The sequence below is a fragment of the Dermacentor variabilis genome, chromosome 9, assembly GCF_050947875.1.
Source record: "Dermacentor variabilis isolate Ectoservices chromosome 9, ASM5094787v1, whole genome shotgun sequence".
NCBI lineage: Eukaryota > Metazoa > Arthropoda > Arachnida > Ixodida > Ixodidae > Dermacentor > Dermacentor variabilis.
Window position 1 is genome coordinate 89586418 of NC_134576.1, and position 26038 is coordinate 89612455.

The 26038-nt window shown below is 46.0% G+C and overlaps 1 protein-coding gene across 1 annotated transcript in view; it reads right to left on the reverse strand.

The window, feature by feature from the left end:
* The window catches only part of LOC142558431 (uncharacterized), a 42857-nt gene that overhangs the window by 15494 nt on the left and 1325 nt on the right, over positions 1-26038 (reverse strand). Inside the window, exons 2-4 of the mRNA XM_075670566.1 lie at positions 17612-17722; positions 7235-7466; positions 4244-4397 (exon numbers count right to left, since the gene is read on the reverse strand). Coding sequence (XP_075526681.1) covers positions 4244-4397; positions 7235-7466; positions 17612-17722 — 497 coding nt within the window. The remainder of the gene's footprint in view (positions 1-4243; positions 4398-7234; positions 7467-17611; positions 17723-26038) is intronic.

Consider the following 26038-nt stretch of genomic DNA (forward strand, 5'->3'; position numbering starts at 1 on the left):
GTATTTGAAGAAAAAAAGAGCATGAAGGAGGATATCAAAGTGGGAAAGGATCTGGTACTGACAAATTTCAACTGGAAGAAAACGGAAGAGAAAATTCCTAAGCGCACAGCGACAGGGCTAGACGAGGTTCCCGTTAAGCTAATAAATGAACTACGACCAAAAAGTAAGGAAGATCTGGTGAAAGCAGTGGAAAAAACTTTAAAAGATAGACGAATACCAGACAGTTGGCGACAAAGTAGAATGAATTTAATTTATGAAGGTAAGGGCGAGAAACAGATTTCACTCGTATAGACCATTGACCATTACATCGGTAATATACAGGCTAGCAATGCAGGCAATCAAATTAAAGCTTCAAGCATGGGCAGATAATAATAGCATTTTGGGTGGGCTTCAGAATGGCTTCAGAATAGGTAGGCGTTTAGATGATAATTTGTTTGTTCTTACTCAGTGTATTGAAATATCAAAAGTAATAAAAGACCGTTGTATGTGGCCTTTCTAGACATTACAGGAGCCTATGACAACGTAGACTGCAACATTTTGTGGGATATATTGGAAGGGGAAGGCTTAGGTGACGATTGTCTACAGCTTTTGAGAGAGAGTTACCTAGAAAATACCGTTTGCGTTGAATGGGAAGGTATGAGGAGCGAGGAGTAAGTTCATATCAACAAGGGACTAAGGCAGGGGTGCCCTTTATCCCCGCTGCTGTTTATGATGTACATGGTGAGGATGCAGAGGGCGCTAGAAAGAAGTAGCATCGGGCTTAATCTCTCATACAAACAGGCGGGAACAGTAGTAGAGCAGCAGCTCCAAGGTTTATTTTATGCGGACGACATTGTGTTGCTAGCTAACAAGCAAAGTGATTTGCAACGTCTGGCTAATATCTGTGGACAGGAAGGCAACAATTTAGGTCTGAAATTTAGTGATGGAAAATCAGGTGTTATGGTATTCAATGAAAACAGTGAACAGACAATGGAGATACAGGGCCAGGAAATACCTCGGGTAACAGAAAATAAATACCTTGGATAAACGAAGGCAATAGATATATGGAAACACAGGAAAAAACAATAACAGTGAAGAGGAAGAGAAATTCAGCCACAATGGAAGCACAGAGCGCTATGGCGATACAATTGGTACGAGGTCCTCCGAGGTACGTGGAAAGGTGTAATGGTTCCAGGACTTAGTTTTGGAAATGCGGTTGTTTGCTTTAAATCAGGGTTACAAACACGACTCGACGGGAACCAAAGGTCAGTGGGTCGCCTCGCATTGGGCGCTCACGGGAAGACTACAAATGAAGCTGTGCAGGGTGATATGGGCTGGACTAGTTTTGAAGTGAGGGAAGCTCGCAGTAAAATTAAGTATGAAGAACGGCTGAGGAATATGGAAGAAAGTAAATGGGCTGGGAGAGTGTTCAGGTATCTGTACAGGCAAAACATTGATTCACAGTGGAGGAAAAGAACTAAGGAAGCTTACCAGCAAGTATGCGGCCTGTAGGGTGGGCAACACAGCAACAAAGAAGGTCAAGCGGAAAGGCAGAGAGGCTGAAATGATCTCATGGGTGGCGGCAATGGAAAAGAAACCTGCCATGACTAACTACTTAAGAGGAAAAAAGGAAATCAGGAAAGAAACAATTTATGATAACTCACCGGGAAGCTCATAACTTTTCGAAGCAAGATCGGGATGCCTTAGAACACGCACCTATAAAGCGAGATATAAGAAGGAAGAAGAAGCATGTGTTTGCTGCGGTAAAGCTAGGGACACGATGGAGCATGCTTTATTAGAATGTGAAGACGTCTACCCAGCGGTCGATTTAGGCACCACTGGCCTCCTTGAAGCCCTTGGGTTCAGCGGGAGCAGTGTTAAAGTAAACATGTCCGCAATAGGCATTAGTAAGAGGCGATTTGAAGATTGGTAGAATAAAAGCAGGGAAACGACAAAAGACGGAGACGTACAAAAGCGCAGTTTGCACTATAGGGGATCAGAAAATTTGGGTGCGGTAGTTCATAGCGTTTTTTTTTTATATTGTTTAACCTAGGTAGGACATTAGGCAGTATAATAGCAAGAGCTTGGTGGCGCAGCCCACCAACCCGTTCCAAAGGGGACGCTCATAACATCCATCCATCCATCCCGGAGTCACGAGGCAGTTCATTTTTTTTTTTTTTTGTATTTCGCGCTTTACGAGTAAAGCGCGACAAAAATATCTTACGCAAAAAAAAGAAAATTATGTGTATATATTCTGGGGTTTTACGTGCCGTAAACTGAAGCGCGGGGAAGTGTGGTACTCTGGAATAATTCTCACCAACTGGGCTCTCTAACATGCACCTAAATGCAAGTACACGAGCAACAAACAATTCGTTGCTGCTACTCTTTCTTTTTCTGTCTTCTTCCTTTTCTTCTTTTTCTTTTTTTTTCTGCGCTTTACCTTGTACACCCAACACAGAATCTGTTGTCACTACAGGTGAATTACAACGAAGCAACGTCTCGTTTCTTCGAAATTGGTTACAAATATATACTATTGCGTTAATGGCGGCGTTGTTCTTTTCGTTTTTTTTTCCAGTTTCGGCATAGAAATGTATCTTCTGCGAAGTTTTTGTTACCCATCCGCTCGTATTTAAAAGCGCAAAATTTTGCACGCAGGCTAGTCTACATCTTCACTCTGAAGACTGTCTTTTTACGAGATCGAGAAATTCGTTGCATTCGGTAATACATACATTAAACAAGCTAACTATTTGAGAAGTATGAGTAAATTATCATCCTACTATACCAAAAAAACACCACTAGTATCGTGACAGGGCTTGCTAGTCCAGAAAAGACCCAAAAGAATGAAACTGGCGCCAGAATTCCCTCTAGCAATCATTGTATGTAACTCTATGGACCTATGGCTTTGACTTCCGCGACTACTAGGGTTGCCAACCGTTTCGAATTTCGCGGGGCAGCCCTGACTTTTCAGTAACTGTCCCGGGTCCCCGCTCAACCTAGTCGGAACGTAATAAATCGCCTGAATTATGCTTTTCTTCTCCTACTGGATAACAACAAATAGGCCACTTTTCCATTTTGATAGTGCCTGGCAGCTGCTTTGCACAGTCTTCTTTTTTTGTGTGTGTTCTGTTCCACGGTCACAAGCATGTAGTTCTGTTGTAGGCCCTAACAGTTCACAGTACCTCTATACGTATTGGTGTGGCCGTGGTAATCAAACAAATAGACTTCGGCTTTCTCGCGCATCGTAACACCGTAGAATTTTTTTTAAGAAAAAAGGAATTGTTCAATTTTGTTGCACGACCAGACCGGCGCCCCTGGCACTGAGAGGGTCAGCCGTCGTTAGCCCTCCTCTCCCTCCCCTCCATCCAGTCATCCATTCATCTCTTGCTGTTCCCTCTCTCCTTCTCCTTCCCCCAGACTTCGCCCACCCGAGCGTTGAAAACCATGGCGACTACCCGCCATGCTCTCTCAGTATCTGTGACGCTTTGGTATCGAGCCCAAGGTCGTGGGTTGGTTTCCCGAGCGCAGCCAGTCGCATACCGCTGGAGGCGGATTGCAAAAAAAAAAATTCGACGCTCATCTTGTGTGTTTTAGGTGCCCGCCCCAAAAATGTCCCAGGAGTTCAAAATCAATCCTGAGCTCTGCCCCATCCGCCATTCCTTAAAACCCACTGTTCGGGTTCGGTGACGTTAAGACCCACAATTCTATTCACCCGTGACGTTACACTGAGGTACATGTGCTGGGATTTCGGCGAAAAATAAAAAAATACCTTGATTTTTACTTGTATTGTAATCAAGCAGTTACAACGAGACTGACGAAAATAGACCTTGTCAGACTGAGCTGTCTGGTCAGCACACCTTATCAGACGGAAATGCCCGCTCATAACGCTTTATTAGATTACAATGTTTGATCAGAACACTTTATAAGACTGAACTATTTCATCAGAACACGTTATCGTAACGAACTGGTGCACGTGTTTCGGATTATGAGGCACGCCGTAGCGGAGGACTCCGGAAATTTCGACCACCTGGAGTTCTTTAACGAGCACCTAAATCTAAGCACACGGGTGCTTTCGCATTTCGCCCCCATCGAAACGCGGCCGCCGTGGCCGGGATTCGATCCCGCAACCTCGTGCTCAGCAGCCCAACACCATAGCCACTGAGCAATCACGGCGGGTTGCACGTGTTTCTCTTGACTGTCACTGTAACAACGCTTGGCATAACCGTTAATTCCCGAAGGCTTGGTGTAATCATTTTTCCCTGCTCACCTTCATAATGTGGAACAAAGCCTTGCGCATCTCCTCAGGATTTAACACATATGTGTTCATGGAGGCCCAGTGGTAGATCTTCTTTTCCCACAATTCTTTGATAGTTTTCCTACTGGCAGGTTCTTTCAGTGCTTCAGACGTATTCACGTACTTGCTGCAAAACAAAAGACCAATGGCACGAGCCAAATGGATCGAGCAACCCACACACACGTTCCGAGGCGCGACCTTTAAATATTTTGTGTTCAAAACTTACGAATCCATCTTAGTTCTCGACCCGGGGAAGCGTTCACTCTTTTTGGTGTCTTGGCAGACAGCTGCATGCGCTGTATCTTAACTAATTTAAAATTAAATATAGGGTTTTACGTGCCAAAACCACTTTGTGATTATGAGGCACGCCGTAGTGGAGGGCTCCGGAAATTTCGACTACCTGGGGTTCTTTAACGTGCACCTAAATCTAAGTACACGGGCGCTGTATCTTAGAGTGTCGCCCTAACTCAGGTATCTTCAATATCAACCATGTCGTCAGTGACACGCGTAAGTGCGACTGCATTTATCACATTCTGTTCTTGACCGCCATCGCAATGTCTCTAATGGTTACAATGTGCCACGTGTTCACTTTTATATGTGCGCCGTTGCAATACAATGAAAGATTTCGTTCGTACTCGCGTGCCTATTCAATGCGATGCGCTCTCCACTGCTGCCTTAGGTATCTGTTCAAACTAGCAGAAAGTATGTTTAATAGTAAGCGATGAAAACAGATTTCTGTAATCGGTATGAGCAACAGCTCCGACGAAAAGTCTGATAATTAAGAGCGTCGCATACAGGTACACATTGAAAGAGTTCTGAATGCACCTGCAGCTGCAAATTTGAATAGTGTATTTGTAAAACGCTTTGGTAAAACGAGTCGGAAGGTAGACCGATGTATGTTATCCCTCGCCAAACGTTGTGTCGTCATGAAGCTGGTTCACTTCTTTCTTTATTTCTGTCAAACTACACATCCAGTATGTTTTTCGAGTAGGAAGATAAACTTTTGATGGACACAATGGGAACCCGGGAGGGTCCACATAATCAAAGCGCTGTGAATTCCGTGCGAGCTTGCAGATACGTTGACGGCTAGGAGCGTTCAAATAGTGAAATTTTGTAATTGAATTGAAAACTTGAGAAATATATAGCCTCGCATATTGAATGCAATGCCAATTGTTTGCTCGTTTCAAACATAGAACCTCGAAATTTTGTGCAGTCCGCCACGTAAGAAAAAAAAAACACACTTATTTAAATCATTAAATACATGTAATCCTTCTTAAGGTTTCTTAAAAAGGGTCATGTAATTTATTACTTTTCCTTTACCTGCACGATCAGCGAGTGGAATAGCCTTTCCTGTAATATTTCATATTCATCGAATGATTATTCTTATCAAGCGTTATGGGCTTAATCTTTATTGCGTTGGCGTTTTCTTTCATTGTTGTACAATCCTGCTTTAATGCATGTCTGGACAATGCAGTACATAATTAAATAAAGAAACAAACAAATAAATAAATAATAAAAATTCGCAAATAGACGCTCTATAACCGACAAGCTTCGACTGAGAGATAACTGAAAGGTTATATATGACGTACCATGAAAATGACAGCGATGAAACGAAGGAACAGCCTGTTACCATATGCCGTACCATACCATACCATACCATAACCCCCTCCCCACACACACATGCACGCACACGCACGCACACAACACACACACACACAAACGCAGTTCTTTAAATGACTAGAAGTCCACTGAGAATTTATTTTCTCTACGCGTTCGCTCAGAAACTGGGGCCGCATTCACAAAGCTTTTTCGAATTCGTAAGCGCGATTGCTCATTTGCCCGTCGTCTTCGCTCACGGTATGTCCAACATCAGGGTTGCTTGAAATTAGTTCCTACGAACAATTACATAGCGTAAGAGCATTTCTGCAACTACGGCCGGGTGCTGAAATTATGCGTAACAATCGCCGCCCTCCTGAGAACAAAATCATTTGGAACCCTCATCACTTGAATCAGTCGTTTCAATCTCTGTAGAGAACAATAAGTGTTTTGGCATTCATAGAAACATTAAAAAGCTAAGCAAGAACACGAATATTCCGTAATTTGGAATAAGGATTTCTCAACTAGAATACGAGTCGAACAGCAACGACCATTCTAACTGTATTCTGAATTTCGGTTATTCGCACGCCTCCATTTACGACTCCCCTTTCGCCTATCGAAGATATCGCGCAGTATCTATTTCACATCCTTATTCTGGCTTCATTTGTCGCGCCTGCAGATACCGCCCCAGCTTTTTCGTGCGCATACCATGTTTATAGCCTTTTTTTACGTTTATTTATTCTACAGAATTATAGCATGCATCTGCCTTGTATACTATACCTAATTCAGGAGGTTACAGCATTTCTTCATGTTTTCACACTTCGCGTGTACACGCAGGAGCGCAGATCGCAAATTAGAGAAAACTGCTCAGCAGCCATCAAGCTTTGACAATCTGGCCACTTGTCCCGTAGGGAAAAAATTGACGGTGGCTTAGCTCAGCTATGCCAGGATATACGTAGCGTAAAGGTACGGCTATCCTTGGTTAATATCTTGCCTTGCTTGGTAACCTTAGCTTATCCGGCTATGGCCTTGTTTGGCCAACATCAACCGGCTCTCGCGCGCATTTATACGCACGGTGCGCCCTCCTCGCGCACGCGCAGTGCCGTGCGGCGCCGCAATCGTAAATGCAGCAGCGGGCGCACACGGCGCCGGCGCGTCTGCGGAGACTGCGACGTCACACCTCTGGAATGCGCCGCCGTCGGTGGCGGCGAGGAGCGCGCGCTGGCTGCGGCCGCGAGGGCGACGTAGCTGCGCCTTTCGTGACATCTAAAGCTGTCGCGCATGCGCAGTGTGGCAGGCGCGCAGAAGGACGCGAAGCTCGGCTCCAACCCGCGTAGTGTACCGTGACTCTTTTCCCTCCGCACTCACTTGCAGTCCAAGCTCACTCCGTGCTCGGTCACGGTCTGCTTAGCGGCGGCCGCCAGGAAGGCGCCGAACGCCGGGTCGGACTCGCCGGCCTCGCCGCGAAGGAAGGTGTAGTTGTCCTCGCGGACCTGGAAGAAGCTGATGTCGCACAGGCCATCGTCGGGAAACACAAGGTCCGCCGGGGTCAGCGTCGCCTCGAAGGAGCAGAGCAGTGGCTTCTTCCACATGGGAGTCACTGCAGTGCGTGCGCGTTAGGATGGCGATGACACATAAGATCCAGTGGCGTTGCCAGAAATTTCGTTCGAGGGGGGCTCACGTTGCAGCTCGGCCTCCTCCGTGTAGAATTTGTCGAGGGATCAAATACATGAATAATAACTGCATTGCCATTGCCAAAGATGCTGCAAACGAATTTTCGAACGCTACGCACTGTCAAGACAAGTGAAATATGTATATATTTTTTTAAAATACTATACTCGTGTGTGTCAAAAATTGTGCCCGAAATACCTGATATCAATGCTTCCATGTTTTCTCTCTATTTAATAAGCAAGGAAAATATCACACGAAGTTTAGAGCAATGTCAGTTTGAAACCAGCAAAGCAGTGCATGCCGCTGAAATGAAAAATGTGAAGCCCATAAAATGAACAAGCTGAGTACAAATATTTTCATGAAGCTTTGTCATTCAAGAACTTTGTTTACATACTTGTAGATATGCAACTGCCAGGTAAAATCTCAATGACGCTGTCCCTTGTCACATTGTATTGCGCCGGAGCAGCTATCACCGGTCGAGTATTCTAATTGCACCGAAATTATCGTCGCAACAGAGAGCACATATAAAAAGCAGCAGTTCTGCAAAATATGCGAGGGCGATTCAAATGAAAGTTAGCCAATGCGAATATAAGACACACGGGGTGCTTTATTTAATAGTAGTATCCATGAGCATTTAAACATTTGCCCACTGACTAACGAGTCGCGTGATTCCCGTCTAATAAAACCTGGGTTGCTGTTTCAAAAATTCTGTAACTGACTTGAACATTGACTTGACTTAACTTGAACGTCATCGTCCGACACGAATCTGGTTACATTGAGCTGTTTTTTTTTCAAACGCCCCAAAATGTGAAAATCTCAAGGCGGCAGTTCTGAGCTGTATGGAAGGTGTTGCATCGGTTCCCACTTCAACTTTGCCAGTTTTGTGTTAAACACATCAGCGACATGGAGACAGGCATTGCCATGGAGCAAGATTACCTCATTCCTGAATTTTCCACGTCGTTTGTTTTTGATTGCGACACGCAGCCGATCCGGCGTTTCACAATATCGGACACGATTGATAGTCCCTCCAGCTTTAGCGAATTCCCTCAGTAATGGCCACTGACTATCGAACCATAAAGTCAACAACACCTTCCCGGCAGAAATGACGGCCTTTGCTTTCTTTGGGGGTGGTGAATTCGAATGTTTTCACTGTAAGCTTTGTCGTCTTGTTTCAGGCTCGTACTAGCAGCAACCATGATTCGTCCCCGGTCACAATTGCAGACAAGAAGTCGTCACCCTCATTGTGATACCGGATCTCATGAGTCAAGGCAATGCCGAACTTCTCCGTCTTCTGGCGGTGGTTCAAAATCTTAGGCATCCATTGTGCACACAAGAGCCGATAACGTAGACGTTCATGAATTGTGGTGTGAACTGAACCGTGACTTATGTTCACACACTCTGCCAGTTCATGGATGCTTATCCTCCGATCTCATCTCATCAGCTCATCAACCTTTGCCGTTGTGTTGGGAGTGATTGCACGGTGGCTTCGGCCCGTTCTTGGATCGTCTTTGCAACTTTCACGTCCTTTTTTGAACCGTTTGCTCCAACCTTCACAGTGCCCAATGAAATGCAATGCTCAACATACACGGCAGCCATACGGCGACTAATTTCTTTTTGGGAAACACCTTCAGCTGTCAAAAACCTCACGACACCATGCTGTTAAACTTTTGGAGTGTCAATTGTGTCATGCAACCATGTTCAACCCAGTTTATGAGAGCATTAAAGAACCTTTATCCTCACACCTGCGTGTCAGTTTTGTAAATGGGAGATGCCTGTGTGCTACGCGCATGCCTCGCAGAGAATGAACCGAACCATTATTGTGCATGGTTTGTTGGCTCACTTTCATCTGACTCGCCCTCATACATTAAAATTTCGAAGATACAACGAATGGGCGCTTATGGAGCTGAAGCCCCATAAGCGCCCCCCCCCCCCCCCCCTACTAGCTACGCCCCTGATAAGGTCTTATGGCGCAAGGGCCAAGTATGGCCAAAGAGCGCCAGGCTAGTGTTAAGTGAGTTGGCAATGCAGTAGTGGATTGCGAGATGTAGTCGGCTGCGGCTCGCGTTCTTCAGCGTGATGCACTGTCGCGGTGTTAGGCTCAAAGCCAGGCAAAGAACGTGAATATTACAAGCATTGTAGCTTGAATTTCGGTCTGTATTGAAGCGAACTTTCTTTGCGGTGTCCGAGGTTCCGATGCTGCCGGCGGTGGCGTTGGCGGTTGGCCGGTTGAGAGAAGGGCACCAGCAGTGAGGAGGGGGAGAGAGTATACTCGCGGACAGTTTTCTGTGGCTGTCAACGGAAAACTACGCATGTAAAGCGCGCACAAGTGAGAGCGCTTCTGAAAAGAGTCCCGCGCTTTCATTCGCGCAAGTGTAAGCTGGGAAACGGAAAACATAAACACCTTATTAGCAACAGTTTAATAACATAAAGCCCATCACTAAATGCAAAAGCTTACTTATTTTGCGACTTTTCCTTCCGCGTCTAGGCAAACGCGAAACCATCGCACGTGGAAGCAGCGCCGATTCAGCGTCCGTTCCGAGCAACCAAAAGCACTGTCGAACGCCGCCGGACTACTTGGCGCGGTAACACAAGTGCAGAAACTCCGCCCCCGTAATCTTACTTTCAATGCCACAGAAAGCTGTCCGCTGTAGTAGAGCGCCGAGAGGAGGAAGCCGATGTGACAGATAAACCAGCACCCAGTGGTTTTGTGAAAGCGATGACGTCATTAAGTGATTGGAGGGCGCGGCGCCGATTGGTGGGTGCAAAAGATGACGTCACTGACATCAGGTCGATGCTTTAATCGCTAACAAGGTTTTGAAAGAAAAAAAATTATCATAAAGCAAAATCAGCATGCCAGAGTACAGGCTTTCCTCTTTGTATGTACGCACCGGTGTGTACGCACCGGTAGACTTGCCTTACCGCTTAAGGTAACATTTTATTTCGTGATGAGGCGAGATCTGCATGCCTAGATGTCACGTGAGAACCTGCTATCAAACTCGGCTATTCAGCCAGCACAATTTGTTTCTCTACAATGATTGTTCCGCATAAATATAATTTTATGCTTTCTTATGCAGTTCTCGTGACTGTAGTGTCACTTCAGTACTTGCGCAAGTGCATCTGTCACGTTCCAGTGCTTTGTCTATTATTTTTTTATCCTGTGCTTGAGCTGCTGAAATTTAGCCCGGCATGTACACCTTCCTGAACGAATAAGCTACGTTTTTGTATTAATCTTGTCCAAATTAAGTATGTTTAACTAATGAAGGTTGACGCCTTTAGTTACGGCCCCCTTTTTGGCGTTGTCTAAGAAACAAGTACAAGAAAGAAAGAAAGAAAGAAAGAAAGAAAGAAAGAAAGAAAGAAAGAAAGAAAGAAAGGAAGAAAGAAAGAAAGAAAGAAAGAAAGTGACAATTGCCCGGCAACTTACAAGTAGTCGTAGTTGGAGCTGTAAATAGGAATTTCTTTAATGTTGCGTGGTAATTCAAGAAAGAAAGAAAGAATCAGTGGCCAATACACGCCTAAAGTTTCTCATGGCGCTTTTGCTTCATAACGAAGTTTAACCGAAGCAAACGACTGTTCTTTTTTTTTTTACTGTTGTTACAGCTATTACGTCAGTAAGGCCGCTGAGCATCAGTGAATCAAAAAAGAAATTTCCGCCATACTCACTGACATTTCATTTCATTTTATTGATTCCAAAACATTGCAGGTCAGGGGAAGCCATAGCTAAAGATAGAAAAAACATTACCTGTCAATCGCCCTACCACCCATGACAATGGTCCAGGCACCATGCACCACCAATTTCTACAAGCAACATCCCTACTTGTTATTCGTACATATGACATTACCTTGCGAATGAAAACAACAACCTGCGTTTTTTTTTTCGACAAGCCGAATTTGGTGCTTTTAACTCATTATGCAAGACATCAACTTTGTAATATCTACTAATTGTATTTCATGTAACGATTCGCGGCTTAGTTAAGTAAAATAAATACGGAGTGATTAGAAAAAAAGGGAGGAATCGGGGACATTGATGACGACGTATAACGAAAGGCAGCACGATAAACACAACGAGGGTAAACTGCTAAAACAGAGTCGATTGCTACCAATTCGGTGTTTAACGTTCGCACGATATATCTGTGAAGCTCCTACTGTAACCGCAAAGCGCATTTGCGCAAGGACGATACACACCTGAAAATTCAGCCTCCCTAAGCAAGCGGCTTCCTACTCAGGCCTAAAAATCAAAGCCAAAAGAGTCACTTATCGCCGAGCCAACAAGTAAATATTCAACCGACAGCTTCACTGTCATTTTTACTCGGAGACTTTATGATACTTTCTATTATCTATAAGACGTTATTCCCTCTTGAGAGATAATCTATGATACGATCTCTGATGCGACAGATTTTCTACAATGCTTGTGAAGATAACTCTAATTTGCTTCCTACGGTAATATTTTTTTCAGAAAACATGAATAATGGATAAAAGGAAAACCTTACCTGTGTTCTTCCTTCTCGTGGTCACTGTCGAAATAAGAAATTTTTGTACTGAGAATAATGCGTGCTTAGAACAAGGCTGCCTGTCGCATAGTTTCTTACTTTTAGATACGTACGGAGCGTTCCTTTCACTACGCTCTATGCATTTTATCTTGCACGTTATCTCAAAAACTAACCGGCAAGTTCGCTTTCCTGCTTGCTTTTTCTCAATTATCGCAGTACACGTTCGAGGGATTAGTTCCACTGGGAGCTTGCTTTGAGCTGAGGCTCTATTAAACGACATCAATTCAGGCTGAACACAGTGTGCAGCAGGCTTCCAAAACACAACAAAAGAGTCCATATCCTAAAAACACATAGGTGATAAATGTCCTCATCGATGCCCAAGAGAGGGCAGCTTTGCTTACCGATACGGCGATTCTTTCTGCAACTGCACTTCCTGCGACTTATTGCGTCCTCGTTATGCCTTTTGTTGCAGTAGTCACGTGTTTCGATAACGTGAACTTCATGTTGCAATAATCGTGTTTGGTTGTTGATTTGTGACTTTTTTTTTTACGTATATTGCGTAATGTGTGTTGAAGTAGTTATGATTCAAGCGACGACGTCTTCTACAAAACACGCACCTATGTAGAGAAAACAGGCAGACATAATGCGGTGTATGCAATGCGAAACCTTAGAATGCGCGCCGCTCTATGCCACAGGTGACGAGGGAACAGAAGTTCAGGCTTTGTGATTCATCTAATTAAGCAGACAAGTCGTGAAGGGGACGTGAAAAAAAAAATTATAGAAAGCAGAGAGGTCAAGCCCGAGCTTCTGCGCTCTAACCTGACACTCAGCAATGGGGGAAGAGGAAAAGGGGATCGTAGGACGGAAAGACGATAATCATTACAAGAGTACTGATAACAGTATGCCGGAGGCCTACAATATAGCGTTCCTTAAGCAACGAGCTCAGTCCTGTATTCTGAAACAACGGTAGTGTTCACCGTACATATCCAGATTAACATTAGAAACACGATGGATTGCGAGGAGCTCTCTCAGGTTTCAAGCACAGAAGACATTGTGAACGTCAGTGTAGGAAACATTTTTTTTACAATAGCATCGACAGTAAAGCGAGGCTGGTTCACCATCTTCTCCATTTTTGGGCAGCGGACACACAAACTGAAGATGAGAGTGGCCCAAGTGGCCCAAGTTTAATGCCTCCTTTTCACGTACGATGTACGAAGAAGGGTGAAAGTGAGCGGGCTCGTAGAACGTTCTGCGCCGGCGCGTCTACATGTCGTCGTTCGTCACTGTACTCTGGACGTCAGATATATTAACCACGCACACAATGGGCCTAAACTGCCCATTCTCACCCTGTACTGGGAATGGGGTTTTTATGCTTCACGTGAATTTTTTTTTTTCACCGGCCTTTCTTATGATGCTACGCATTAAAAATGGCGACTTGAGGTGGTCAACAGCGAGTGAACGAGGAAAACCTCAGGATGAAGCCTACGCTTCGACAGCGGGTATTCCCTTATACACGCAGGGCAACAGCTTCCTTAATAAAAGTTCCGCTTGCCGAAACGTTTTCTCCAGCCTTACATCAATCGCTATGGGCATTTTGTTGCAGTTCTATGCAGTGTTTTTCGTCCCCAGTAGACATTCTATTGAGGCACAATTGAATGTCATTAATGATTTTTGTAAAGGTAGGCCGAGCCTTCCCTTGTAATGGCACTGTGGATAGCTTAAACCGTGAATAACAACGCGTCAAGAATCTGTGGTCAATGTTAGATCGCAGGACAAATATTAAGTTCATAATCTACTCAGTTGGTTTTCTCTCTGAAAAGACGTCAAGAAGCAGAAGCGGCACCCACGTTATGAACGAGTAGAATAATGCGCACGTAAATGCAGACAAAATCTCTCTTTGGAGAAAGAGAGAGAGAGATTAAAGTACAACAACAACAACAACAACAACAACAACAACAACAACAACAACAACAACAATAATAATAATAATCCTTCTCAGTGTTATGCTTCCACCATCTATAGCGGACATTCACCAGCTATTCTACTTGAGAGAGAAACGGCGCTGTTGTGCCACAAAAGGATCAAAGATAATACGTTGACACTTGCGCACGCTAAGCCACTACTGCAATTTGAGTGTCTTAACTCATTTATTTAAATGCACATCTACGTCGAAGGACAAGATGCACACACACACACACACACACACAAATCAATGCTGATTCGAAGTGCAACACCACCGGTTTTACCAGCTTTCACTCACTCATTTCTTGACAAAGAGATGACGCATCGAGATATGCGAGCAATGTTGCTATAAATGTACAAAACACGACGGCGAACAGTGTTACATATTCGTGGCAGTATGCGACTGTCTCACACCATTTAACGAAGCAACCAGTCATGCTCCTCAGGTCGATACATTTTAATCGGTACATGCAACAAGCTAATCTGCAGCACGCCGATATTAGTCTGACTAGTTCTTAAGCGATTATGGGCTGTTAGAACTGTATATGACTAGCTCTTAAACGATCATCGGCTGTTAAAACTGTATACTAGGTGTCTGCAGAAAAGAGAACATGCCAAAAAGAACAAGGCTATGCGAAGGACTTCTCGTAAATGGCTGAATAATTAACTGATAGCAATGGCCGGAATAACGATAGTAATTTTAATGGTAACCTGGAAACAGACGTTTAAGAAGTTCAACGCTAAAATTTGATAGCATTGTATGTTTATAACAGCAATTTCACGCGAAACGTATTTAAAATCGGTCAGACCGGGTGGGACACCTGCCAAAACTGCAAGTAACGAAAACATAGTATTACATCCCCTATATATTTGTAACCGCACTATTCACGAACCTTTCTTTGTTATCATCATGTAAAGGATAAACTGTTACTCGACCATGCATGTGTCGCGCATGTCCCCGTCCCCATTGTTGTGCCACGCATGAAGCAATCGGAGCTAAATTTAGTCTCTAGCTCGGGATTCGTAGCTCGGCCTCTGTTTAGCATTACTCGTTGGCTGGTCAGAAACTGTGGCGAGCGCACCAGGGAAATACTGGAAGCTCTAGAGAATAAGATTAGAACAAGAACTTGCCTGAGTCGTCCGCAAGTTGCATTATCGGAAAGAGAATTGCATTTATGTGTCGCCATAGCGGCCTGCGTCAGTTGCAATGGCTGGGTTGATCTGGTCGCGCGACTTCTTTTTTTCCCCCTTTTATTTTACTTTTATTTTTACTGTTGTGCAGTGATATATACTTTAAATTACGTGCAAGTGACATTCGGTTTACCTGCAGTGATTACTTAGTGGCTTTGGCGTTACGCTGCCAAGCACAAGGTCGCGGGATCGAATCCCGGCCGCGCCGGCTCCATTTAATTGTCGGCGGAATGAAAATTTTCCCGTGGGCCGCTTTGGGTGCACCTTAAAAAACCCCAGGTGGTGGAAATTAATCCGGAGTCCCCCGCTACCGCGTGCCTTACAATCAGGTCGTGGGTTTGGCACATAATAGCCCATTATCTATCTTACTCCTAAGCTTTTTCTTTTATTTAGTTGGCGCTGTGTCCCATCTTTTCTGTCTACGTCCGCGCATGCGTGGTTTGCGCTGAAGTGTACATGATACTCGCCGGCAGGTTTGTCGATCGGAGTGGGCGCGGTCGCGTTTGAGAGAGCTCACCGAGCCATAGTGGGCATGATCGATCAAACGCAAAACCTGTGCTCGTCAGGAGTTATAAGGTCAACAAGTGTTCAACTTATTTCTTTTTTTTTCTTTTTTTTTCAGAAGTTGCACGCTTGCTCGGCTATCGCGCACCCCGCGTTTCACTTGTATGCGGTCTAGAAATGGCGTGAAGAGCGAGAGAGACTCGGGCAACAATAAAGAGGCATGTCGATTCGTGCCCACTGCCTTTGACCATGGCGGGCCCACTGTACGAAGAGCGATCGAACGGGATTGCGCGGTTGGACCACAGTAGGTCCACATAACTTCATAAGATAAGCATAAGATAAGATAAGCAAGCTCTCTAATGCGCGAATAAATGTCACGTGTGCGTTTGCGCACATCATTTTTCTTACCCTATTGCCCGTATGCCCTCAGCAGCGCGCGCTGGACATTTCACGCACCCATTTGAAGGCTGTGTCCCCGATACAGCCTACTTAAGTTTGTTTTTCTTAAATTGGAAAAAAAAAAGAAAGCCTAATTCGAACTTTGCCACGGCGTATGACGTCAGAGGAAGTAGAGTGGAATTTTCAAGCTGATGTCGCCACCAGCCAATTACTCTCATTACTCTCATGCCTTCCTTCTTTAACAAGGCAGGCTTATTCTACGGCAAAAACGTGGCGTGTTTTACATGTCCCATACCCGGACACGCAAGAAATCATGACTTCAAGAAATGCTGATGAAAGATCGTTTTTAATATTTATAAACTGCTCTACGCTCTTCTCGTACGTAGACGGCCTGCATTTAGCGAGTATGAAGGTTGGCGAACACTCTTGAGACGTTTCGATTCGACAGACATTCAAGCTGGCTTAGAAGCTCCAGAGCTGGTGACGTCGACATGACGTGACGCCAGGACAGAGAGGGCGAAATTTTCTGTTGTGGAGCAGCGGCAAAGTCAAAGTGTGACCAAGTTACTCATTAACAAATGCTTACAAAATCGTGCAGCTCCGACGCATATTTTGGAATCTCTGGGAAGCGAAGCTTTGGCGAATCGATTAATGAAATTCCCGCGTTCTTTTTTTTTTCGGCTAAACAAAACTGGCGCGCACGCGCATGCGCTCTCGTGCATCCGTCGTGCGCAACGTGACAACTCTTCTATTGCCTCACATTTCGCAATATGATTTTTCTTTGTATTAAAGGCATTGAACGCTTCTTAGCCAATCCCTCGTTGTGGGCATGCGAGATGTATTGGAAATCATCATCCTCAACATGCGGCGATCATCTGGAAGTAGTTGGCGTCGATTGCGATAAAAGCATACGTGCGATTGTCGTCCTAGTGATTATAGAGCATCGGGCCATACTCTTAAGGGGAACTGAGGTTCGAGCCCTGCATCGGACACGTAATTTATTATTCTTTTTTGTTCCTTTTTACGCGTGGCCTATTCGGCACGACAGCCGAAGTTCTTAAAGAAAGGTTTTTTTCGGGGTTCTTAACGAAAGGTTGCCTTTCGTATGGTACCGCCGCTATTACAGGGAGGGAGCTAGAGAACGCATCGTGGCGTCTGTGACCCGTTCGCCTTCTGGGTACGGAAACTATGGGTCGCAGAAATAACTACGTTGTAGTTGTATTTACTGAGGCTCTTCTAACTTTCGGCAGTACATGCTTCTTTTTCAGGCGTGAGAGAGCGTGCAGCTGCGTTTCCCTTGAAAGAAGTGACAATTGGGAAATCTGATGCAACAACTCCTTTAAGGAGCCTCAAAAATTCTTCCAGCACTTCGAATCGCTTCGTGACGAACGAGCGTTCTAACGTAGCTGCGACACCGATCCCGCTCGTCGAACCCTCCCGGGTGCCGTACGCACTTCCGCGTGGCGCAGCTCCTCGGAGAGCTCAGCTCACCGCTAACTGAGCTCAGCCTTCGCAAGCAACTACTCACTGGTGACCGGCGGCTTCGGAGCGACCGGCGCAGGTTTCGGGGGCGGCGGGGCAGGTTTAGCGCCACCGCTGCTGGCGCTGTCGGCCTGCCGCTCCATGGACTTGGACATGCCTGCGCCACGAGAAGGGAAAGTTTCAGTTTCAGTTTATTGATGCGATTAAAATGTTCTAGAGAAAAAGTAAGTCTAGGAGGCCCCATAATCAAAGACTGGGGAGGGACCTCCAAGTAATCCAGGAGTCTGGAATGGCACGCGGCATGGAATGGCACGGGGCATGAATGGCTGGAATGGCACGAGGCATGCCGAGCACATCGCACGGCGATGTGCTCGGCATGCCTCGATGCCGCGAGGTAGCGTGCGAGAGATTAATTGGCGAATTGCCTGCTCCTGAGCTTACGTGGCATCACGGCTTTTCTTTTTGACGATGTGCGTTCGAAATTCCTTTTAAAAAGCAGGGTATAGATGAGCGAATTGCGCGGTTTTCTCATGGTCGCTTTTACCGCAGAGTCACGCGTTTCAGTCACACGTTCGCCGCAATGTTCGTGAGGTGGCGCTGGCTGACGCACCTTGGGGTAATCTTGTACAAACACACACACACACACACACACACACACACACACACACACACACACACACACACACGCGCGCGCGCAATCTTTTAATCGACTTTTGTTTTCCATTTCCCCTTTCCTTTATTATTTCCACATTTCAATGCAATAATAACGAATATCTTTCCCTATGCTTTAACTATACGTATAGCTTTGTTGCTTGTTTTGTTCACATGAGTGTAACTAAAGAAAAATGTCAATCCCCTCGGTTCCCCACTATTCTCCTAACTCAGTGCAAACCTACAAGTACGGTACATCTTTTGCGCGTTATCATTTCAACTTTTGTATAACTTCGTTCGCGGTGAAACGCGTGTTCTAGTTTGACTCTGCTCCGCTTTTAAGCACAACCTTCGCTGTTCTCTTCAACTTGCTGAATTGTTTATTTATTGTTGAGTCTTTGTTCTTTCCTGTTATTTGACCGATGACACTGCACTGATTAAAACTTTGAATGAGATCGGATCAAATCTTCCTTCTTCACCCCCCCCCCCCCCCAAACACACACTCTTCTTTTTAGTCTTCGACTACATGGTACGCGTAGTGAAGCGATCCTGTCTCTGGCCTGATTCAAGAGGGTTCGAAGCTCGAAAGTCGTAATACATTGCAAAACCGTAAAGGACGAAGAGTAGACAGTTATATGAGCAAATTGGCGTGCCTCTGGCGAGCGCGCGTTCACAATTTCAATTGTTGACCTACTGTCCACCTTTCAATTTAGTCAAACCATCACTTTGCCCTTTGCAGCGAGGTTGCAGCTACTGGTTGGACATTCACACCACCGATGCAAAGGGGCTCCCGTGCAACTAACTGAGTTGCGAGGCGCATTCGGCACCGATCTCTATAGGTATTGCAGCTGTTTTGAAACACATGTTGTCGCGTGAGAGGTCTGCGCCGTCTGAAGGCTTAGAACCCGCCGTGGTTGCTCAGTGGCTATGGCGTTGCTCTGCTGAGCACGAGGTCGCGGGATCGAATCCCGGCCACGGCGGCCGCATTTTGGTGGGGCCGAAAACAACCGAGCACTTGGATTTAGGTGAACCCCAGGTGGTCGAAACTTCCGGAGTCCTCCACTACGGCGTGCTTCATAATTATAAAGTGGTTTTGGCACGTAAAACCCTATAATTTAATTTTCGAAGGTGTAGATGCGGCGCTGGAGCGCCCATGAAGGACAGGCACCTCTCATTCCCGTCGCCCTCTCCCACCGTGGCGGCTGCGGGAAAGCGCTTCGGTGGCGGGAGGAGGAGGATGGCGGTCCTCTTTCATTTCAGCGGTCGCGCCGCTGGAGGCAACTCGAATTCGACGACGTATTACCTTATAATATATAGATGCTAATACTACCACGGCAGATGTGCTGGTTAAACGACTCTGTTTTCCGTGAAACTACGCCGCGAAACAAGAAACGATACCCAAATGTCCTCACTGCCACAAATATGCGCCTTCATGCGAGCACATCCTTCCTTCAATAAATCAAAATCGAGAACGCTTCGGCTCCTCGCTCGCATTTACAATAATCCTCGATGGCTTCCGCATGATTCTTTATTTCTTTTCATGGATTTCTTTTTCCTGTGAAAGTTAGGCTCAGAGTTCCGTCGTTGTTCGGTTACGGACGACGCATATGCATACGTAAAACAGGTACGATATCTTAGGTGCACAACTCCCATCACAGCTCTATTCAACATACGCTGCGGCTTTACTGTCGAATTTTGCCCGCGAAGCGCTTATCACACGACCACAGCGAGATCTGCACGCTCATACACGGCAGTAAACGACCAACCGTGTGTCGCTAGCAGCAGAATGGCGATGATGACCGAGGTGCCGACGAGGCCGGCGCCGGCGAGCGGCAACGTCCAGCTCGTTTCCGATCCGGCTGCCGCCCTGCAAAGCCGTGGCTCGACGATCACAGACTGATGTGTATGCGTTACGCTGGGCACCCGGGCTCACGCTCAAACCGGCCCGAGTTTCCTGCGCGAAAGCTTTGCCGAGCTGTTCCGAGCGTTTCTGTTCGCATGTTGGAAAAATGCTTTTGGTCATTCGTACTCCCGGCATGGCGAACGTTACTAGAGCTCAAAATCGTGGCACAATGTATATGATGACTGATGTGTATGCGTTACGCTGGGCACCCGGGCTCACGCTTAAACTGGCCCGAGTTTCCTGCGCGAAAGCTTTGTCGAGCAGTTCCGAGCGTTTCTGTTCGCATGTTGGAAAAATGCTTTTGATCATTCGTACTCTCGGCGTGGCGAACATTACTAGAGCTCAAAATCGTGGCACAATGTGTATGATGACTGATGTGTATGCGTTACGCTGGGCACCCGGGCTCACGCTTAAACTGGCCCGAGTTTCCTGCGCGAAAGCTTTGTCGAGCAGTTCCAAACGTTTCTGTTCGCATGTTGGAAAATTGCTTTTGATCATTCGTACTCTCGGCGTGGCGAACGTTACTAGAGCTCAAAATCGTGGCACAATGTACATGATGACTAATGTGTATGCGTTACGCTGGGCACTCGGGCTCACTCTTAAACCGGCCCGAGTTTCCTGCGCGAAAGCTTTGTCGCGCAGTTCCGAGCGTTTCTGTTCGCATGTTGGAAAATTGCTTTTGATCATTCGTACTCTCGGCGTGGCGAACGTTCATAGAGCTCATTCTCGAAATTCACCTTCGTTATTTTCTTTATACCGACGCGAACAAAAAAAAAGACAACAAAAGTGGTGCTACTGCGTTGCGTTACTTACGGTGACCCTGAATGCGTAAAGAAATAAATAAATAAAACGAAGAAGAACAGTTAGCAAAAAAACTGGTTGCACATTAACTTATTATGGAAGCGGGACGATGCTCTTATTGGGCGCCATAGTGTTCTTACGACTCTTGTGCTCAGTCTCCTCGGTTTCGTCTGTTAACAGGCGAAATAACAAGACGCATCTTGTTAGATAATAATAATAATATTTGGAGTTTTACGTGCCAAAACCACTTTATGATTATGAGGCACGCCGTAGTGGAGGACTCCGGAAATTTTGACCACCTGGGGTTCTTTAACGTGCACCTAAATCTAAGCACACGGGTGTTTTCGCATTTCGCCCCCATCGAAATGCGGCCGCCGTGGCCGGGATTCGATCCCGCGACCTCGTGCTCAGCAGCCCAACACCATAGCCACTGAGCAACCACGGCGGGTACATCTTGTTAGACTTGAAATTTACGGGCAATCCAGCTGTCTTCATACAGAACACGAGCTCTGCAAACGGTCACTCTGTTCTTGGCGCATTGACTGAATGCGGCATTCTGAAAATTACAACGCTAGCTACAGGAGCCCAGCAAGATGAAATAGCACAGGCACTGACTCGTTAACTGATGGTTTCTTCAGTGACAAGACAGATATACACGGAACCAAGCCACGAGCGCATTAAAAATAGCCAATTTAACATGTGACTGTCATCGAGAAAACGAACAAAAATTATGAAACATCAGCGGACCGGCAACAGTCGTTAAGTGCCTACCAAAAGGGTGGATTCGTTTTATAAACGAAAATCACGTAAAATTTAACGAGGCTAGCAGGTAACTCCTTGCGAACGGCTAACTGCATTCAAAAAGACAACAACAAAAGTAAAGCTCACAATTGTATAAAAATAACACGGCGGATTAGCAGCGCGCACGAAACCCAAACAAATCTAGCTGTCGAGGTATAACGTTGGTAAATAATACGAGATTGTTAACTTTTATTTTTACAGTGTTTCTTTGCCAACCGGATCAACCTCGCACTTTTCAGTGCATGTTTCACAAGTGCCTCGTGGTCCCCGCAATGAAACAGCACTTCAGTGCTGTTTGCGTTTTGAAGTGTCATCTCTCTCCACTCCGTAAACCCGCTAGTGTGGCTGCATGGCGCACAGTGGCTCAAAATTCAGCGATGATACCGTAGAGCATAACAGACTTGAGATCAACTCTAATACAGAACGGGCTTGTTCGAAATGCCAATTAGGGCTCCCGCTGCGCGGTAATGTCTGCAAAGTCACGTGCCGAAGACTATCTTTCAAAGCAACCGAAAGTCGACGAAGAAGCGAAAACGTCCATGTTCACTCGCAAGAACTGACTGTCGTGCTGGTTGGTTCGCGACCACTAACTTGACAGCGCACGAAAACAGGACCAAGAGAGAAACACGCACACAGTCAGCAACGAAATAGTACGGGACACAGACTCCACGGTAAAAGTCCTTTTTTTTTGCGCTGCTTAAGCGCGATGCTTTTCAATTTACGAATCGCTATATGTACATCGCAAAAACTAGCTACTGCAAATTGAATCTATGAATTCAAGATAATCTTTATTTCGCCAATCCTGCGTCCCGTAATCTTTTGCGCCAGAGTGTATATACATCACTCTGTGTGCATGTCTCTCTTCCTTCGCTGCAACTTAACGGGCAGCTTCAGCTGAGCGACGCTTACGCTTCGCCCCACTTAGAGATCACGTGCCGAGGCAATGAGTGACAACTGCATTGATTTCGGTCTCTTAATAAGAGCCTCTCCCAGAAACGTGAACGTCGAGCAGCCAGCATGGCTGCAGAATGACGAAGAAGCCAAGTTGACGGGCTTTCGCGCTCCGCTCCATCGGCTCTGCAACGGAGCGAGTTGAAGCCTCGTTCTACGTTCCGCTGCCAGCACGAGCAGCGAGCTGCCGCGCACTAACGCTCCCGCAGAACGGCAGCTTGCGAAATTGCTAGGATGCACCAATCTGAGCGAAGCGGACCGTAAACGCTCCGCTAAAACTGCCTAGTAAGGCGTCAGTGTATTCGTCACATCTTATTTTTTTCTTCTGGTAGTTGAGACGGTCCCGTATATATATATATATATATATAGGAGTGTCTTTGCACTCGAATAAACGGCCCAGTGTGTACCGCTTGTCATCGTTGCTTTCCAGAGCACTCGACTTTTGACAGCCCTTGCCGACAATTTCATTTTCGCTTCATGGGCGCCGCCATCTTGGGCTGCTGTATGCGAGGCCATTTCTCGATGTCTGCGCTTGCACGTCAAGTTAAACGCGGTCATAAAACACCGGACGTGACTGTACAAAGCATATTCGTGCACACAAATTTGCCGCAGTATCCTCGATTGGTTGTTAGCTTTAAAAAAAAAGCGAAAGAAAGCTTTTGTGTTCCAAGAGCACATGAAGGCGCCACTGTAACACTTTCGTTAAAACATTTCAACACTCTCCCCCTCAAGTTGGCGGCCGCGTCCGTGCGCCCTCAGCTTGCACAAAACTGGGCGAGGTTCCCCTACCTTAGCGGCTGGACGTTGATCAATAGCTAACGAAGTCGCAAACTTTATATACAAGCTTTACGGGCAGCTGTCGAAGTCTAAAAAGTAAAGGAAGAACTCACCTTCTTCCCCCTCGTGTTCTCCCCGTCAAAGAAAAGAAAAATAAGCGAGATACATTAAATGAGTGAGATTTTACGAATGTTCACTTGGTTACACAAGTTTAAGTCAACACTTACGTCATTTCAATTGCGGACACACATACACCAAGGACAACACACGGTGTGCATGGGTCGCTATTGCGCACGTTATCGAGAGTCCCAGATATCTCAACAAACGATAAAGCGCAGAAGACACTCAGCCCTCGGGCATTGTGATCTTTCTTGGCAATCTTGACGGATCACCAATTTTAAGAGGTAGGCCTCCAAAATCAGTGGCGCTGCAAATAAAACTCTCTGTAGTTGCTACTTAAGAAACGCGAGCTGGGGAGAAATGCAGAGCACAGATTTTCCCGTAAACATCACTTGAAGGAACTGTGGCGCCGCGATCAGTCGGCTATCAAGGGAACGATCGGTACAGCACATGGATTTATCTAATTTTCTTGATTGTGACTGCAAACGTTCTAGTGGCGGTATTTACTGAGCTTTATTTTTAATGTATCATTCTTAGAGTACTTCACGAACTTTCCGAGGTCTATAGCTATCTGTGTATCTGTGTGTGTTTGTATCTAACCGTTTTCCCGCCAATCTGGATTACTGTGTAGTCCATTGTCGAATGGTCAGAGCATGGGTTAGAGCTGCTGTGCCGAGGGAACAGAGTTCAAAAGCAACCGCCAGACCAACTAGAGTCACCGAGTATGTGACAATGTGTATACGTGTACCGCTTATCAACGAACCTCCTTCCCACCGGTATATGGGTCACTGCATATGCGGGACTGGGTACGTACCGCTCTTCAGTGTAACTTTCTGACACCGACTTGGAGCACTTGGTAATTGCCAGTCGGTCTGTGCTAGTCTTCAATAAACTGATGCCAACTTCAGTGGGTACGTACCGGTATGTGTTTGCTGCTCTACACTGAAATAAAGGATCCCTTAAATTTCGCAGATGTTGAGTGGAATCGAGCCTATTTCCCACTGGTTCCTCAGAGACAGCAACCCGACGATTGAGAAGGCAGCGCCCCAAATACACTGGGCAGGCGCCGCTTTTTCAATGAACGTCTTTCATGCCAACACTTTAACGAGCTGCGCCAAGAATGCACTAGGTATAGCTGCTCCTGCACGAATCTCTGAGTTCCACTGTCACTGGGTGTACGGAAAACGAGGGAACAACTCTCAGCCTTCGCAAGCACCGGCGCGCCATGCTTCTCGTCTCGGAGGCCACGCCTGGAGTTCGCGGTAATGGCACTAAATGGTGCGGCGCGTTTAGAAAAAAGGCACGAGAGCGGAGCCCGGCTGCGGCATGACACTTTTCGCAGCGTTTGCACGCACCGCGCCGCCATGCGTTTCGGAGGCCAGGCGCAAGCCTCACGGCGGCGCCGCCAGATGGCGCCGTGTGTTCTTAGGGATGCGCGAAAGAGGAGTACCACTGTAGTACACGCCTCATATATAACTTGTTTCTATGGCAACAATACGTTGTGTTGATATACTAATTTCAATGCTAGACACATTACCATCAACACTGATCGTGAGATGGGTCCTGCCGAATATTTTCAAAATTTTGAAGAAATATTCAAATTTCTTGTCTGACTGCACAAAGCAGTACGTTTCTGCGCATACGCATAATCATTGCGAATTGGTGCATTTGTGAATAAATGCGTCGATTCGCAATGATTACGCGCGACAACGAAATATTTTGTTAAAATGATACTTTTTCGAACTCACAAAGCCGTTCGAAGCGAGAAATACGAAGTTAAGAAATAGCCATGCCGCTGTCCATCATCATCCTCCCCTGTTGCCTGAACAGTCATGAATACAGCTCACGGAGTCACTAGCGCCACATTTCACTGTAGTAATTTTCAAGGGCACTTTAGGATGGCAGACAGTTAACGTACGAGTCTACACCTGGCGACCAAAGCCAAAGTTACCCTGCTGCTTCTTCACTTCCCTGTTTTTGAAGTAACTATAGTTGGTCGTAGTTCACTGTTGAAGAGGCAAATGCCCCTCAAAGGCGAACCTCTACGGACCAAATCAAATATAAAAGTCATAGTTTCTCCTCAGAGCTGAAGAACTGATTGCGATAGCAAGTTATTAGGGAGCTGTACGAAGTAACGCTAGTCGTTTTATCAGCCACATAAACTGCTGTAAACGTTCGCTTACTAACTAAATTAACGAGCACGTTCTCACGCACGCAGAGGCAAACACGAACACACGTCAGTAACACATCTCACTCGATGACCGTGGACACTCGCTGTCAGAACGATGACGTGATTAAGAGCGGCAGCAGCGGCGAGCGAATTCTCCTTCGTGCTGCCTCTCGTTTCAATGTGAACTAGGCGCACGAGAACACAGCGCACACGAAGCCATCAACTATCTCATGTCGGCTAGCTAGCCTTCGAATCCAGCGCAAATTGCCTAAAAAATTGGACATGCCCGGCCACGCTCT